The following is an 18217-nucleotide window of genomic DNA, read 5'->3' on the forward strand; positions in this document are numbered from 1 at the left end:
ATCAGGTTTTATTATAAACCAGGAAACACATTTCCCTGATCTTTGTGACATGCTCGTGCAAATCTACCACCAGGGAGGGGAGCCATGGGAAGCTCAGATTTACCACTGCCGGCTTCCCGAAGCACAAGTGACAGCCTTGTGGGTTACCCTTAGCCAGTGGTCCGTGATTCATTCTCTATCTCTCTCTGTCTCTGTCTGTCTCTGTCTCATTGTCAGAATCGCTTGATGTGGGGGAGCCCACACATCTGGTGGCCACAAGTGTGACAGGCAAGGTGTTCCATGTGAAGGTGGAGAGGCACAGGAGGGAAAATGGGGGTGTTTAAACAGTGACAGTCAGGGCCTGAAGCCCAGCTTCCCCACCCCACCCCAAACACACACTGTCCCTGGCAGCCCTCTGGGTTCCTAACACCCCAGGACTCCCACTGCAAGGTCCCGCACAGCAGAGGGTTGAGCCTTCTAGGTGCCCACGTCTAGAGCCCGCCCCTCCTTCCCAATCTCAGAGCCTTTGGCATATTTCAGAATTATCCACGAACATGTGGGTCAGCTGCCTTTTAAATGCCTAGGGGGTGCAGAAAAATCTCTTAAACTTGGAGGCATGGACATAAAGGTCCACCCGTGGGGTCGGAGGATCCGCCCTAAATGACAGTGAGCACCGCAGTGCCCAGCAGACTTGGCTGAGTTGAAATCTTTTTTATTATTATTACTGGATAGAGACAGAGAAATTGAGAGGGGAGGTGGAGATAGAGAGGAAGAGAGACACCTGCAGCACTGCTTAGCCACTCGTGAAGCTTTCCCCCTGCAGGTGGGGACCAGGGGCTTGAAGGACCAAGGACCTGGGTCCCTGTGCACTGTAATGTGTTTGCTTAACTAAGGAACAACAGGGGACGCCGCTGGCCAGCAGGAAGAGGAGGGCGCAGGGGGTATTGTGACATGCCCCAGGGAAGGGCAGCTTTGCCAAGGGCCCACGGACACCCAGGCCCAGAGGGGCAAGGGAGCCAGGCCGGACATGGAGCCCAAGGCCCCGCAGGACGGGGTGGACGAGCCGCAGACGGCGGCACTCACCCAGTCCTTCGACGGCCGCGGCCAGGTGCTGCTGGTGAGCGAGCTCTGGAAGCAGGAGGAGTGCTGCCTGAACCTGCAGAACATTCTGGAACACACCGAGGCCCCTCCGCCCTCAAGAACATCGTCCACCCGCGCCACCAGCGGCCACAGCAGCTCCAGCAAGGGAGGCCCGCGGCGAGCCAAGCGGCCCCGGGAGAGCTCGGCTCGCAGCCCCGACAGCCCGGCGGCCAAGTGCAAGCGCTCCTGGGCCCCGCCCGCCGCCCCGGGCGAGAGCGACTGCGACTGTGATTGCGACTGCGACTGCGACTGCCCGGCGGATCCCGGGGTGGAACCCCGGACGGAGTCCCCCGCGGAGCCCCCCGCGGAGCCCCCCGCGGATCCCCCAGCTGAACCCCCGGCGGCGGCGGGCGGCCGGAAGGCGGGGCCGGCGCGGGCGCCTGGGGAGCGGCTGCTGCTGGTGCTGTGCCGCGCCACCGCGCTGCGCTCCCAACTACCCCGGCTCCAGCTGCTCCTGCAGCGGGTGTGCGCTCGCAGCGCCCGGCCGCCCGCCGCGCTCCTGGGCATCGTGGTGCAGCCGCTGCGCTGCGAGGAGGCGGAGGCGCGCCGCCGCATGGAGAGCCTGCTCTGCCGCGCCTTCTCCGCCCCGCACGCCCCGGCCGTGGAGGTGCACACCGCGCTCTTCGCCCCGCGCCGCTCCGACTGCGCCCTGGACGTGCAGCGTGCAGCCGGCGGCCCGCACCCGTGCGCTGCGCACAAGGGCCCTCAGGTGGACCGCCAGACCCAGACGCAGGGTGAGCACCCCCATTCACCCCCGGGCGCGCGGTGGGGGCTCCAGGCGTCGGGGGTTGGATCCCCGAGCCCTCGGTTACCCTTCCCTCTGCTTAGCTCCTGCACTTACACCATCTATGGTGAAGATGCACTAAACTCACCCACAGGTGTGCTCTCTGGGACCATCTGAGTCAAAGGGGCTCAAATTCATTTAATTCCATGGGTCACAGTATCCATCCACCTATCCACTTTTGTAAGCGACAGCTTTGCGAGTTTGTAAACCGGGGACACACACACGCACACACACACACACACTTATTTATTCCTTATTTAGAGGCTTTCTCCTGCAAGGGAATCAGAGTTATGGTTTTTAACATGGAAAAAGGAAAAGGGGCCGGATTGTGAACACCTGTGAACAAACACATTAGAGTGCGCAAGGAGCTGGGTTCAAGGTCCCAGTTCACACCTGCAAGAGGGAGAAGTTTCACAAGTGGTGGAGCAAAGCTGCAGGTGTCTCTCTTTCTCCCTCTCTGTCTCAATTTCTCTGTCTCTATCCAAAATAAATAAAGTGAGTAAAACTATTTAAGAAGAAGAAGGAGGAGGAGGAGGGGGGGGGAGGAGGAGGAGGAAGGAGGAGGAGGAGGAGGAGGAGGAGGAGGAGGAGGAGGAGGAGGAGGAAAACAACCAAGCCAGCCCAGCCAGGCATGGAGCTGGGGTCTCTCTTAGCCTCATCCTCTCAACCCTAGAGGAAAGGAACCATATTGGCTAGAGTAGCTGAGCACTGCCTAGATCTCCACCTCTCCAGACCCCTCTAGTCCCCAGAGTGTTCATCTGTGAGTTTGAGATGCTGGGCAGGCAGCTGGCTCTTAAATGATCTCCAAGTACCTTCTGTCTGTAGAAGCCCCTACCCTGGCCCCATGCGGTGCAAAGTTGGGGTACTCCAGGCTCTGCCACCCTCCTGCTGGGGACCAGGGCAAGGTGTCTTGTGTGGGGGCGAGTTTACCTGCTGATGTGGGGAGGCAGGGAAAGCAGAGCAGCTGGAGACTGAGATAGCATCCAGCTCTAAGGTAACAGAATGGTGACATGCTGGGTCTAGGTGCCCAGGACTTGGTCAGGGGGTCAGAACCACCTGGGACCTTCTGGGGCAGGATTTTTAATACCCTTTTTAATACCCTTGGCACCCATGCTGACTACATAACTTTACACCTTTAAATTCATTCTTGCCGCTCTCCTGCATGTCCTGAATGTCTAATAAGAGTCCTTTGCCTGTGGACAGCTGCAGGCAAGGTCTTCAGTCAAAGCCAGAAGGTTCCAGAACAACTCTGAGAGAACCTTCCCTCCCCAGCCCCCCCCCCCCCGCCTTCCACCAGATGATGCAATCTTGCCCCCCAGCCGGCCATGCCTTCCCTGCATCCTGTAAGTTTTTCTGCTGGTGAAACTCCCACCCTCATCTCCCAACAACTGGTGCCCAACCCCTTCTCCCTCCAGCCCTTCCATATGGAGGTAGAAGGCAAGAGGTTTCCCCAATTTCTGGACAGTGAGGCACCAATCTCCAGGTGAGGGGAACATGAAAGGCAAGACCTTTTGAGCAAACAGCTGTCACAGCATCTTGTTCTTCCTCATCATCTGGGCCAGACTATTCCACCACATGTGCCCCCCTCCACCTCTTCAACCTCATTTACTAAAGAACCAGCCTGTACCATCTCCAGTGCCAGAGAGTACCCCACTCCTTCTTCAGCCCGCTCCCATGTCTCCCCCACTGCTGTTCTGAGGACTTTGTTTGGTTCCTTGGTGTGAGAAGGAATGTTCCACTCATCACTGCCAGAAAGTCTACTTTTGTGTTTTTCCCCTACTTTTATTTTTATGCAGCACCAGGGAATAAGCCACGAGTCTCAAGTTTGTGCCATATTGCCTGGGCCTCCCCAGTCCAATTTTTTATTCTATATACTTTAGAGTGGTGGGCAGAGGAAGAGACATCAAAGCACCACACCGCTATCCATAGTGTTCCATTGGTGCTCCCATGTGGTACTGGGGCTTGAAGTCAGGGCCTCAAACACGTATGGTGTGTACTCTACTCACTGAGCTATCTCATGCATCTGCCTCTGCCTCTGCCTAACTCACTTAAGCCAGCGGCTCGACCAGGGGCAATTTTGAGATACACATACATACATGCAACACACCTTGGGGCCATTTAGTAACCAGCGTCTGTAGTCACTTGAGGTTGTATTGCAATTTGGTGAATGAAGAGGAGCTACTGGCATCAGGGATGCTGCTAAACTGTCTTCAGCAAAGATTGGTCTGGCCTCAAATCACAGTACAGCTGAGGCTGAGGAACACTAATTTTAACCACGCTAGGCCCTGTGTCTGTCGAATCCCCACTGGAGGCTGAACTTGTAATCCTGCAGAGGTTAGCAAATGCCTTTAGCATGCCTGAACTTTCTGCTGCCTCTGAGCAGGGTTCCTTAATGAGATTTCTAGTCTCTCTGACTCTTAAGTTGAATTCAACCTACCTTCCTCAAGAAACCCAGTGCAGTGACTTCAGGGGACACCCCCCCCCCCCCCCGCTCTTCTTATAGACACCACCTCACTCTGAGGACCAGTTCCAACTCATCTCTGTAGATCTGGCTTTCCTTCCAGTTCTAGGCCTTTCTGCCCTTCTCCTTCTTCCATCTTCTTCCCCAAGGCATCTTTCAGCTCATTCACCTCAAAGCTGGTCTCATGACCTGATTCCTCATCGTCTTCTGAGTCTTGGAAAGCATGACCCATGAATAGGACTTTAACTCCATCAGATCCTCCACCAGCATGTGAGCTTGGTGAGGTCTTTGAACATCTCTCCATCTGCCCTGTTAAGGGCCTCACTATGAACTTCTCAGATTCCAGCACCTCTGACATACTTTCCTGCCATTTCTCCATTGGCATGGGGTGTGACCATGTGTGGGGGCATCCATCCTTCTGCCTTATCCTGGGTCTCAAGGCTTAGAAGTTGAGTTTCTGGGAGTCGGGCGGTGGCGCAGTGGGTTAAGCGCATGTGGCGCAAAGCGCAGGAACCGGGGTAAGGATCCCGGTTCGAGCCCCGGGCTCCCCACCTGCAGGGGAGTCGCTTCACAGGCGGTGAAGCAGGTCTGCAGGTGTCTATCTTTCTCTCCCCTTCTCTGTCTTCCCCTCCTCTCTCCATTTCTCTCTGTCCTATCCAACAACGAATTGCGTCAACAAGGGCAATAATAATAACCACAACGAAACTACAACAAGGGCAACAAAAGGGGGGAAAAAATGGCCTCCAGGAGCGGTGGATTCATGGTGCAGGCACCGAGCCCAGCAATAACCCTGGAGGAGGAAAAAAAAAAAAAAAAAAAAAAGAAGTTGAGTTTCTACCTACCTGGCAATGTGTGAATCAGGTGAAGTGTTAAACTTGTCGGTCATTGTGCTCCAAATGTGTCGTTTTGGGTTATCTTTTAGACGTGCCCCCTCCACCCCCATCCCGACTTCCATCCTAAGAGGAGAATCAGTGTTCATTTTGTTCATCAGTGGACCTGCCATGTGGCGTTTGATGAAAGTCTGAGCCAGGTCAAGTTTCCAAACAGCTGATTTGAGGGGGAATTCTTTTTTGCCACATGCAGCTTACACTCTTATCAAAGTTGAGGTCACCCCCAGTCCTTTCTCACAGTGAAGGGACAGGCTATGGGAGAGAGGAAGAACTAACTGTATATAGGATAATGGGCCTGGGGGTACTGAGGTGTGGAAAGCTGTGGACTCCCACAGCCCCCCAAATCTTCAGTCAAGTTACCCAGAAAGTCACAAAACATTTGGTGTAGTAGGATATGGACTTTTAGTTTGGGAGGTATGGAAACAGGTGACAGAGCTGAGTGTCCCACTCAGGGGTCTGAGAAACATAGTGCAAGCATAGGGACACCAGAACACTCCACAAAAAAAGGGCCAGAATTATGGGGATTCAGGCTTAAGCAGGTCCTCAGGATACACACTATCTGCCCTTCGCAGAAGCTGGGAGGAGGGTGGTAGGCTGGTGTCAGCTGAGAAGCCTGTCCAGGGGCCCAGCCAGGCTCTTATGACCTCACAGGAGGGGGTGTGGGTGAATGTTCTCTTGTGGGGGGGAGGGTTGGGTCCAGCAGGAGGTCAGACAGAGCATTCCCCAGGACTGGGGGCTGATGGCCCCTCCAAGAGGGAGCCGCAGGAGACCAGGCAGCCCCATGTAGGTCCACGTCAGAACTAGGAGAAACCACCACCCACCATGAAGGGCAAGAAGAAGAAGGGCGAGGCCAAACATCAAGGCTCCTCCTCCAACAGTGGCACTGGCAGTGGCAGCTGTAGCCCCCATCAGCAGCCCAGTAATGAGTCCACGCCCCCACCGCAGCCCAGCCCCAGGGCAGGGACACCCCCACCACCATCACAGACCAACCCTGCTGCCACCCCAAAGCAGCCCAAATCTGGGCCCAGCCCTCAGCAATCCAAATCCGGGAGCACCCTGCAGCAGTGCAGCCCCCAGTGCAGCTCGAAATCCAGCCCCCAGTGCAGCTCGAAATCCAGCTCAACATCCAGCCCGAAGCAGTCTGTGAAGCATGCCCACCACCGCTCGGTGAAGTGCCCGTCATCTCACGAAAAAGAGAGCAAAGCCAGCCACCGTGCCAAGAAGTCAGGTGGGCCAGCGTTGGGCCTCAGCAGGTGTAGCCTATCATCTGGTGGTTCTTGTTCTGTTAGACCGCTTCTTACTGATTGGGCATGGAGAGTACCACATGGTTAGTGTGTGTTCTAGAGCTTGGATGTATACCCACTGAAGGGTTAAGGGGTGTTGTGTTGTTTTACCCAGAGATTGGATTGCCTGGGCTTTGTTATCTCTCGCATCTTGATTCTCACCAAAGAAGTAACCACATGTACAGGTATTAAGCTTGAGCTTGGCTAGATGGTAGTACTAGTTCATTAGAGACCAAGAGTCCTCTGTTTCTACAAAGAAACAAAAACAAGGATGAATTAGTAGAAGTATATGGTGTAGAATCAGGGAGATGATTGTGCTGTATGCATCTGTTCTCACTGAAATATGGTTGTGTGATGTAAAAGTTGCCTAACATTCTAGACCAGAGAAGGGAATCCAGGTGGGGAAATGCCGGGGAAGAGGGTAGAGCAACCAAGAACCATTGGGTGTATGAGAACAAGTTGTGGAATTGTAAGAAATCTAGATGACAGGTAGAAAAGGTGCCACACACTCAGACTCCTGATTAAGGACCCATGGAGGGGGCTTCCAGATAAAATACAGGATGCCCAGTTAAACTTATTTTTCAGATAAACAACAAATGCCCTGATATTTTTATTTTTATTAATTTTTTATTTTTATTAAATCTGGCAAACTTGCCCATAAAAAAGTGCACCGTGAACAGATTTTGACCTAATGCCTAACAATTAGGTCTGTCTGAAAAATGGAATGACTGCCCAGAAAAAGTTCTTGAGTAGCTAGAGGTTGAAAGAGTATTGTGTTACATAGGAGAAATTTAAGTGGGGTCCAGGAGATGGCTGGTTAATCCTAACAATATTAATGGTCATAATAATAGCTAACTGACATTTGTCACTAAGCATTAATGTGTCCCAGCATTTGACTCAGCTGTCTGCTAACATTATTTTGTTTCATAATCCTTTAAAGGAGATACTGTTAGTGTCATCTCCATTATATGAATGGGGATACTGGGGCTCAAAGGATTCAAGCAGCTCATTCTCTAGCAGACGCTGATAGCACTAAGAAGGGAACTCAGTCTATTGTGATTCCAGAATCTTCAGTCATGTCTCGTTTGCTGCTGTGCATGGAATGAACCCACAATCTTCGTAACATGTGTGATACTACTGAGTAGCCTCCCAGTTTGATTTTTTTCCATGAGGAAGAGCCTCCTATCCTGCACTTCTCCTGGGTCCACCATAAACCAGGGTCCATTGTTCTGTTATTCTGAGCAGACCACATTCCCCATCCAGAACTGACTCCTCTAGATTATTGTGGACATAAAATATTAAAAATATGAGTGTAAGTGTTCAATTCAAAGTATCACTGTGACAGCAGTACTTTTGTGGCTATGACTCAGTCCATGCTACATATTATACTTGTTATCATATTCAACTGAAAGCGACATCTCTGGAGTTTGACTTTCAAAACTGATATCTGTAGAAAGAACTTTCACTCTCAAATTAATGAATCCAGGATGAAATGGATCCCCAGGTGAATTCTATCAAACAGCTAAACAAGAATTAATACCAAACCTCCTCAAACTACTGAAGAAAAAAGAAAAAAAACAGAAGAGGAGCATTCCCAAACTCATTTTATGACCTCAAAACAAAACAAAACAAAACAAAAAAAAAAAACAAGGACATAACAAGAAAAGGAAATTACAAGCAAACTCCCCTGCTCTGCAAAAATACACAAGATATAAACAAACCTAATTCAATAATACATTAAAATGATGGTGCATGATGACCAAGTGATATTTACTCCAGAATGCAAGAATAGTTCAACATCCAAAAGTCAATGGGAGAAACGCATTAGAAAAATGAAGGATAAAAATATGAAAGGGAAAGGTGGTGGTGCACCTGGTTAAGGATCCAGGTTGGAACCCCCACTTCCACCTGGCGGGGGGTGGGGTGGGGGGATGCTTCACAAGCAATAAAGCAAGTCTGCAGGGGTCTGTCTTTCTCTCTCGCCCTCATTGTCTCCCCCACCCCTCTCTATTTCTCTCTGTCCTAGCGAATAAAAATGGGGGGGGGGAATGACTGCCAGGAGCAGTGAATTTGTAATGCTGTCAACAAGACCCAGCGATAACTCTAGATGCAAAAAAATAAAAGTCATGTGACCATCTCAACAGATGCACAGAAAGCATTTGACAAAATTCGGTGCCTGTGTCTGATTAAAATAAAATTCTTAATAAAGTGTGCATAAAGAAATGTACCTCAGGAGTGGGGCGGTAGCGCAGCACATTGAGCGCAGGCGGTGCGAAGCACAAGGAACAGCATAAGGATCCCAGTTCCAGCTCCCCACTCCCCACCCGCAGAGGATTCGCTTCTCAGGCGGTGAAGCAGGTCTGCAGGTGTCTTTCTCTCCCCCTCTCTGTCTTCCCCTCCTCTCTCCATTTCTCTTTGTCCTAGCCAACAATGACAACATCAGTAACAATAATAACTACAACAACAATAAAATAAAAATAAGGGCAACAAAGGGGGGAATCAAAAGAGAAAAAAAAAGAAATGTACCTCAACATAGTAAAAGCCATATCTAGAAAGCCCACAGCTAATATCACACCAAATACAAAGCTGAGAACTTTTCCTTTAAGATCAGGGACAAAGCAAGGATGCTCACTCTCTCCACTTGGAACTCCTAGACAGAACAACTAAACAATAAAAAGAAAGTCCAAATCAGAACAAAAGTAAAATTATCACTATTTGCAGATGACATACATAAAAAGCCCAAAAGACTCCACCAAGAAACTTATGAAACAGGTGAATTCAGTAAAGTTACACAAGATGAAATCAATATACAAAGAAAAAAAAAATGTGTTGCAAAAAAAATGTGTCTAGATGCTGATAATAAAAATATCAGAAATAGAAGTTTAAAATACCATCTGCCTCACAATCATATTAAAAATAATAAATGCTGGGGGCCAAGCAGTAGCACAGTGGGTTAAGCACACATGGCGCAAAGCACAAGAACCGGCATAAGGATCCTGTTCAAGCTCCCCACCTGCAGGGGAGTCGTTTCACAGGTGGTGTGAAGCAGGTCTGCCGGTGTCTGTCTTTCTCTCCCCCTCTCTGCCTTCCCATCCTCTCTTAATTTCTCTCTGTCCTATCCAAGGATGACAGCAATGATAACAATAAACTAACAATAAACAAGAGCAACAAAAAGGGGGAAAAAATGGTCTCCAGGATCAATGGATTCGTAGTGCAGGCACCAAGCCCCCGCAATAACCCTGCAGACAAAATATTTTAATAATAATAAATACTTGGGAATATATTCAGCCAAAGTGATGGAGCTGTACTCTGAAAACTATAAACATTGGTGAAATAGGACAAAGCAAAACTAAATGAAAACCATAGCATGTTAGTGGGTAGCAAGAATTAATACTGTCAAAATACCCAAAGTAATATGTGTGTGCATAAACAATGCAATTCTTATCAAAACTCCAACAACATTTTAACAGAAAGGTTCCAAACAATCCTAGAACTTCTACAGAACTGAAAAAGAACCTGAAAAGCCAGTGCAATCCCGAGGGTGAAGGACAAAGATAGACTCGTCACACCTCCTCATTTCAGAATAATTACTAATCTGTGGGATTGAAGCAGTGTGACACTGAGGTGAAAAGCAGACTCGTAGATCATTGGAACAGCAGAAACAGTACAAAAGTGAGTCCAGATGGTTATGATCGATTAATCTATGACAGAGACAAGACTATGCAGTGGAGAAAGGACAGTCTCTTAAGTAAGAAATTGAGCAAATACCTACAAAAGGGCAGAATTAGCCTTTTATACCAAACTTAAAGTAATGCAAAATATATCAGAGACCTGAATATAAGACCCAGAAGAAAACAGACAGTAGTCTGCTGAACACAGGCCTTAGCAGTGACTTTTTGGATTTGATACCAAAAGCAAAGACAACAGAACCCACAAGTGAGATGACAAACTAGAAAGGCACATTGAGGGAAACTTAATAAAATGAAAAAGCAGTCTACCAAATGGAAGAAGATAATTTACTAATTCGATAAAAAGATAAACATCCAAAATGGGCAAAGAAGCCAGACACCTCTATAGCAAAAGAGAGAGAGAAAAAAAAGAAAAGAAATTAAAAGAAAGAAAGAAGAAGCAGAGGATCAGAATCAACATTTGGTGGGGGAGGGAGATGGCCAAGAACACGAAAAGGTGCTCAGTGTCACCAGTCAGGATCAGGAGCTTCTGTTCCCTTGTTTGTAAGCTGAGCCTGCCAGCAATACCTTTAGAGGATTGTCCTGACAATTAAATGAGACAGACTGATGTGAGGCAAAGAAACGCAAGCCAGAACCAAATGAGAAATCATCTTACACCTGTCAGAATGCCTATTATCCAAAAGACCAGGAGAGTCAGGGAGTCTGCTCAGTGCTAGAGCACTTGCCTAGTATAAGGCCCTAAATTCATTCCCCAGCACCTCATAAGGGAAAGAAAAGACATATAAATAGGACCCTTTCCTTCCCCATTCCAGGAGAAGTGCCTATGGTAGGCAGGTCGGAGCAGGAAGTTTGCTGAGTCAGTATCTTCATCACTGGTTTCATGAGCGTCGGGTGGGAAGGAGTTTCATCTCCATCCAGAAACCACCACAGCAGCAGCTGCAGGAGGGGACCTTAGGTGGTGGGAAGTCCTCTTGTATAATGGTGGAGGGTGCCAACTGAATTCCACCAGGATCCAAAGCAGAGGAGGATGGAGATGGGAGACAAACTTGGAAGTGTTTCAAGGGCTATAAGCTGGTGTCACACTTGTGAGTGAATCAGTGATCCCAGAAGGACAGGATGTGGCAGCTCCAGATAGAGGCATCGCGAGTGGTGTCACCTGCTACCATCACTTCCTGCAAAGTCATGCAAAGAACATCATATCAAAAGAAAGCCTGAGTTGAAGCCCACAACAGTCTTCTAACTACTTGGGCACATTAATTCTCTTTTCAGTTAATTTTTAAGACATGTTTATTAGCTCATGAGAGAGAGAAAGAGAGAGAGAGAGAGGTAAAGAACCAGAGCATCACTCTGGCAGATGCAGTGCTGGTGATCAAACTCAGGATCGCATACTCTCATGCGTTCAAGTACAGTTTTCAAGTCTCCAGTCCCAGGATCCTTTTCAATTAATTTTTGTAGGAGAGAGAGAAGGAGAGGGGCAGGAAGAGGGAGGCGGAGGGGGAGGGAGAGGGAGAGAGAGGGAGAAAGAGAGAGAGAGAGAGAGAGAGAGAGAGAGAGACAGGAAAGCACTCTCCTCTGGCATATGTGGGGCTGAGGACCCAAATCTGATTCCTCAGGCATGCAAGTCCTGTGCTCTAAGGCACTGACCTGTCTCCCAGGTCTGTTTCTCATATCCTTTGAGCCTCTGTTCCCTTATTTGTAAACTGAGACTACCAGCAGTACATTTAGAGAACTGTCCTGACAACTGACTGAGATGGACTGTGATGTGATACACAGAACACTGCAGGTGTGTGGTTTATGAGCAGAGGCTGTTTGTGAAACTATGAGGGTCACCTGCAAGGGTTTCAGCACTTGTTCCTCCCATGTGTGCTAGGAAGCTGTGTTGTTGAACTGCCTTCTCTAGGCTCTTCAGCCCCAGCTCCTGGCTGAGTCCATGACGGGCCAGGTTCTCCAGCTTCAGCACACTTGCCCAGGCTCTCCTGGTCATCCTTATCTCTCTCCTTTTCTGTCCATCCAGGCACTCTGAGCTGTGTGGGCCACCCCACCTGCTGCTCCTGCTCTACTTGTCCCAGCAACTGTGCTTGCTGGCGCCTCCTGGGCATGTTCCACAACCGTATCTTCGATGCCTTCCTGCCTCAGGCATGGCCCATCTTGCCAGGGAGAGGAGTCCCCAGTCTCCTCACCTTCTACAGGTGCTGCATGCCTGGGTTTGGGGGGCTGAAGGCACAGGCCCCTTTCCCAGGGCCTAGGGTACCTTCGTCTTGGGTCCTGGGCAGGTGTTCCTTTCCTGGGTTTGGCCCCAGGGCACCCCACTATGCAGAGAGATGCTGGGTTTCTTCCGTTCTGGAAAATGTCCTCTTGGGCAGGGGGCCTTTTTTCTTTGCCCCATCATCACCTCAGAGCACATCCAGCTCACTGCTCTTCAGAAATGCCACATTGGGGCTGTGTGGTGGCACACCTGGCTAAGCGTACATGTTACAGAAATGCCACATCACTCAGACATCTTGGGCCACTTGTTTCCTTCCTCTTCTCCAAGACCCTTTGGGGCTTTGACCTACTGGCAAATGATGACAGGAACCTACAGGCTACAATCAGTGAAGTGAGCTGTGGCATCACTGCTTCTCCCTCAAAGTGGGGAGCAAAAGAGTCCATTGAGAGGGCTATGACCATGGAGGCACAAAGCCCCTGCAGCAGATAGAGAGAAGCCAGAGCACCACATGGTACATGCAGTGCAGGGGGTTGAACTGGGAACTTTGGACATGCAAGGTCTGCACTCCACCAGCTGAGCTACTTCCTCAGCTTCACATTTTACTGCCTGATCTTTACATCTCTTGGCAGAATGACATATTGGTTATTGGTTTCAAACACCCAGTCATACTGGCACCAGTAGATACATGCCTTCCCATGAGGGAGAACCCAATCCTGAGCCCCAGCACCCCACAGACTACACCTGGAAGACTCCACAGATGATGAAATAGTGGTATAGGTTATCTCTGAAGTAGTGTTATCTCTCCCCCACACCCCATCATGAAAGAAAAAAGAATGGAAAAGGCATCCTGGGAGCAGTGTCCTCAAGCATATGTAAGACCCCAGAGCTACCCAAAAAAAAAAATCAACCAATCCACCAATCAGTCAATAAGTGTCCACTGGTGTTAAGTAACCATGTCAGGGTGGATGGTGAGTTTGGTGAAAGCCTTTCTCACAGGTTATCTGTGCCTTTGGAGTGAGAGGGGGGGGTGTTCCCTTGGACCCCTCCTCTCTGAAGCAGAGCTCCAAGGCAGAAGTCATTCGGCAGGGGCTTCTGGGAGGCCTGGGGGAGCCCTGGGTTTGAGGGCTACCACACAGGGCCTACAGGGAGTTGCCTCCACCACCCTTAGTTGCTCCTCAGCTCAGCTATCCCCTTCAGACAGAAGGGAGCTGTGTGCCTTTGAGAGAGTCTGATAGAGATGGATATTTCCACCCCTGAAGACCCCACTGTTCTATTCATCAGGGGCTTTCTACTCTGCCCTCACAGAAGACCTACAAGAAAGCACTCCGTTCACCGCAGTTCGCGTGCTCCAAGCTCTCGGGACTGTTGCTGTGGCGCTAGGGGCGCTGGGCGCTGCCTACTACATCACTGAGGCCCTGTAACACAGCCCAGACCTGCGTCCGGCAGGTACACACCCCCCAAACACACACACACACACCCCACCCCTCACCCCTACAGTGTCAAGCCTTATGCCCAAGCCTGCTCATTCCTCTTTGTCATTGGGTTATAATCCATCCCTTTTCTCCAGGCCTGAGGGGTAGCCTGAAGCCCAAAGCCCACAGCCCCCACCTCTACCCCCCTGAGAAAGCTGGAGAAGCTCATGGCTCCCTCCAGGCCCTTGGTCCCCACAGGGCTCTCTTTGGCAGGTCCAGATGCTTTCAGACAAGGCCAGGCCCATTACTGGGACTGTGGAAACAGAGCCCCCCCATGTCCCCACTCACCTAGATTATCCCCTAGTCATGGGCCCCAGATGGAAGAATAGAGAAGATGGCAGTGAAGGCTTTTACTCCTGACTCAGAGCTTTCTCCCTGCCTACAAAGCTCTTGCCCTTCCTCTCACCTCAGACCTACTCTCCTAGTCCCATTCTGCTACCACAGACCAGTGACAGCTCCACCGTGTGTGTGTGTGTGTGTGTGTGTGTGTGTGTGTGTGTGTGTGTGTGTAAGGAAGGAATGAAGAGACACCAGAGCACCCCTCTGTCATTTAAGATGTTCCTACATGTATGGGGTATCAGGGATCAAACCCAGGGTCTCAAGAAAGCATAGCATGCACTCAACCCACTAAGCTACCTTGCCAACCCCGCCATGTTTGTTTGTTTATACACAGCCTGGGGCTGAACCCAAGGGTGCATGAGCAGCCTTCATGGCCCAATTTTTCATATTCATTATCTTTCTCCCTCCCTCTCTCTGTCCTTTCTTTCTTTTGCTGCCAGGGTTGTCTCTGGGGCCCTGCACCTGCATGATTCCTCTGCTCCTAGTGGGTTGATTTAAATAGATGTTGAAGCACAGAGAGGGAGAAAAAACAGAGAAGGGAAGACACAGCGGCACTGCTCCACCACTCTTGAAACTTTGCCTGTGTATATGTTCCTCTGCTCTGAAGGTGACCTCTGTCTCCTTAAGGAACCCCTTGGAGTCCCTCCAGGCCACAAAGCCCAGCCTTAGCAGTGCTGATGTGGGGCCTTCACCCTCCTCCATGCATGGCTGGTGTTGAAAGGCTGCTCAGAAACCAGTGTTGAAATGGACTGGTATCTGGGCGCTTTACCAGGTCCCTTTACCCTAACTCAGATGCCACCAGCGGGGACCAAGGGAGGGCTCTCTAGAAGTCCAGTCGTTTTAGCTATGTATTTATTTTTGTAGAACTGGAACCTTATGCATGCACAATTTCACCACTCCAGGCCACTTTTTTTTCATTCAATAGAGAAATAGCGAGAGAAGGAAAAATACCACAGGACCAGAGCTTCCTTTGTTGCCCTAGTACCTTCCATGTGGTTCCAGAGCTTGAACCAAGGTTGCACACATAGTAGTACGGGTACCATACCCAGCGACACCTCTCCAGCCTAGCTGTAGTTGTAGTTGAAGTTTCTGGACACCAATCATCTGGGTTTCTCTCACCACCACTCCCATGGTCACCCACCACAATCCCTACCCACCCCTGTGAACAGGCAGGTTAGGCTGGGGATAAGACAGGTACGTACCATACGAGGGTCTGAGACTGGAATGACACCAGGGGAGGTGGGGATGGAGGCAACAGCCAAGTGCAAGGTCAGACTGCGGGGTTGGAGGTCTAGTGCACCTGGGCTGACTGAGATCCCAAGGTGGGGAAGGAGGTGAGAGCTCAAGGGAGACACAATGCTTAGCTGATAGCTAAGCTAAAGGCAGAATTCAGATGGAAAAGCACTCATGATATTATACTAGAGGTTAACTCCATCACTATTTCCTGGGCACCAGCCTTGTACTACAAAAGTAAAGTGAGCAGTGGGCATGAGACCCTGAGTTTGAGCCCCTGTTAGAAAGGGGGGGAGGAAATGAGAGATGAAGAGAGGTAGGAAGGGAAGATGAAAGAAAGGAAGGGAAGGAAAAAGAAAGGAAAGGGGCAGCAAGGAGGCAACTCAGCTGTAAAGCAAATAACTTGCATTGTGAGGCCACAGCTTCAAAACTGAATTAAGGGGTATGGGGTAGATAATATAATGTTATACAGAGACTATCATGCCTGAGACTCCAAAATACCAGGTTCACTCCCCCTATACCATAAGCCAGAGCTGAGTAGTGCTCTGAGAAAATAAAATCAAATAAAATAACTGAATTAAAGTAAAGAAAGAGAGATAGAAAAAGAAAAGAGGTGGCTGGTGGCACACCAGGTTGAGTGCGCGTGTTACAGTGCGCAAGGACCCAGGTTCGAGCCCCCAGTCCCCACCTGCAGGGGGAAAGCTTCACAAGTGGTGAAGCAGTGCTGCAGGTGTCTTTCTGTCTCTCACCCTCTCCAGTCCTCCCCTCCCTCTCGATTTCTGACTGTCTCTATCCAATAAATAAAGATAATTAAAAAAAAAAAAGAGAGAAAGGTAGGTAAACTAAAACAGATAATACTTTGGGGACCTAGGAGATAGCTCAGTTGGTAGAGTACATGCCTTGAAATGCCTGAGACCTTGGGTTCCAGCCCTGTCACCATGTGGGAGCACTGGGGAAGTTCTATGGATGATGGAATGATACTGTGGGGTGTCTCCTCACTCCTACCTCTGTCTCTTTCTTCCCCCACCTCTTTCTCCCAGAGAACTAAAAGAATGGGCCAGAGAATAAGCAGGGAGGCTGCTTATCAAGGTATCACCACACCTCCGAGGAGTCACAGCTGCTGGCCGTTTTCTCACTAGGCTGTAAAAACAGAAAAGCCACCCGAATCCCAGGGTCACTGCCTAAGCTACTGCCAGTTGTCCTTTCTCTTCCAGGTCCAGTTTCCATCCAGGATCTCTCTTGTCACCAACTAGACCAAAAAATGGAAAAATAATTCTGTGTCTTTAGTATCTTCTTTTACTCACACAAGAGCTGAACTTGGTAGGTAGAGGGAGGGGAGGGGGGTAAGAGCAGGGCCCTTGGGGACCTTGTGAAACTAGAGTGAGAGCCTGTCCTTTCTCCTGGGGACTGGGCACCAAGTGGGTCACTGGCTCTGCACATTTCACAGAACACTCTGGGATGCCGTCGCTGTGTCACTATTGCTGCCAGACCCTCGTGCTTGTCAAACTCCTCTTCCCAGCAGACAATCCCCCCCCCTTTAGTTTCAGACATAAAGAGACAGCGAGAAAGGGGAGGAAGGAGGGGAGGAAGGAAGGAAGGAAGGAAGGAAGGAAGGAAGGAAGGAAGGAAGGAAGGGAGGGAGGGAGGAGGAGAGATGCCCTAGCACAGCCCCACCATCCAGGGGCTTCCCCCATTGTCAGGGGCTCAAGTATGGGATAAGCTGTGCTCTGCTGGATGAGCCGCCTCCTGGCCCGCAGATGGCACCTCTCACACAGCAGGCACTGTGCCGCCTACTTCACCCTCTAGCCGTCCAGGGTGAACCTCGTGGACAGAAGCAAGAAGGAGGTGCTCTGCAGTTCTGCCTTTTGCCACTCTGTCCTGGACAGCTGGCTCTGAACAATGGCTTCATTTAGCATCACCTGTGAGGGGAATACAGGGAGATTTGTAGTCTCTCTTTCTCTCTCTCTCTCCGTTTTTTTTTTTTTTTTTTTTTTTTTTTTTTTTTTTGCTTTGTTTGTGTTTTTCCTCCAAGGTTATCACTGGGGCTTAGTGCCAGCACTGTGAATCCACTGCTCCTGGCAGCCTTTTTATTTTTCTTTCCCCATTTTATTGGATAGAGACAGAGAAATAGAGAGAAATTGAGAGAGGAGGGGGAGATAGAGAGGAGGAGGTAAAGATAGACACCTGTAAACTTGCTTTGCTGTTGGTGAAGTACCCCCCCAAGATGGGAAGTAGGGGCTCAAGCTCAGACCCTTGCATGGGTCCTTGTGCTTAGTACTATGTACATGTATTCAGATGTGCCATCATCTGGCCCCCCTCACTCTCCTTATCTCCACCTTTCTTCTCAATGTCTCTGTCTGCAGCATAAATAAAATATTTTTAAAAAATTAAAAAATAAATAAAGCCACACACTTGAACCCCCCTCAGTTCTCTGATCCCAGGAGTCCTGTAGTCCTATGCTGGTCTGGTCCTCCCAAGAGGACATACCCAACACGTGAACCAGGGGCCATGGGGCCATCATGGGGGGAAAGGTGTTGGCCAAACTCCTCATCATCCTCTGTACCACTTCTAGGGGTGTACTCCTGGGGCATGAGGAAGGCACCACAAAAGGGCTCTTGTATTGTGGTCTGAAACCTTTGGGAAGCTCTGGGAGGGTTGAACACTGAAGCTTCCTTCTCTAGGCCAGGAAATAGTTCATCTTGTGGAGCACATGCATTCCTTACCATGGCTGGAGCCTGGCG

At 49.9% G+C, this 18217-nt stretch overlaps 1 protein-coding gene across 1 annotated transcript; it reads left to right on the plus strand.

The window, feature by feature from the left end:
* The first annotated feature begins 1006 nt into the window (after window positions 1-1006).
* Window positions 1007-16749, plus strand: SPATA3 (spermatogenesis associated 3). The gene is made up of 3 exons (XM_060193391.1): window positions 1007-1853; window positions 13738-13878; window positions 16517-16749. The coding sequence occupies exons 1-2, from the start codon at window positions 1007-1009 to the stop codon at window positions 13851-13853; spliced, it is 963 nt and encodes a 320-aa protein (XP_060049374.1). The 3' UTR covers window positions 13854-13878; window positions 16517-16749.
* Window positions 16750-18217: the final 1468 nt, after the last annotated feature.

Source organism: Erinaceus europaeus, chromosome 7 (genome assembly GCF_950295315.1).
Source record: "Erinaceus europaeus chromosome 7, mEriEur2.1, whole genome shotgun sequence".
Taxonomy (NCBI): domain Eukaryota; kingdom Metazoa; phylum Chordata; class Mammalia; order Eulipotyphla; family Erinaceidae; genus Erinaceus; species Erinaceus europaeus.

What these genes read in the sequence shown, in the direction of transcription:
- SPATA3 (XM_060193391.1), top strand. Translation starts at nt 1,007, where the DNA reads ATGGAGCCCAAGGCCCCGCAGGACGGGGTGGACGAGCCGCAGACGGCG. An exon ending in CCGCCAGACCCAGACGCAGG is followed by an intron (nt 1,854 to 13,737) that starts GTGAGCACCCCC and finishes CTGCCCTCACAG; the next exon opens with AAGACCTACAAGAAAGCACT.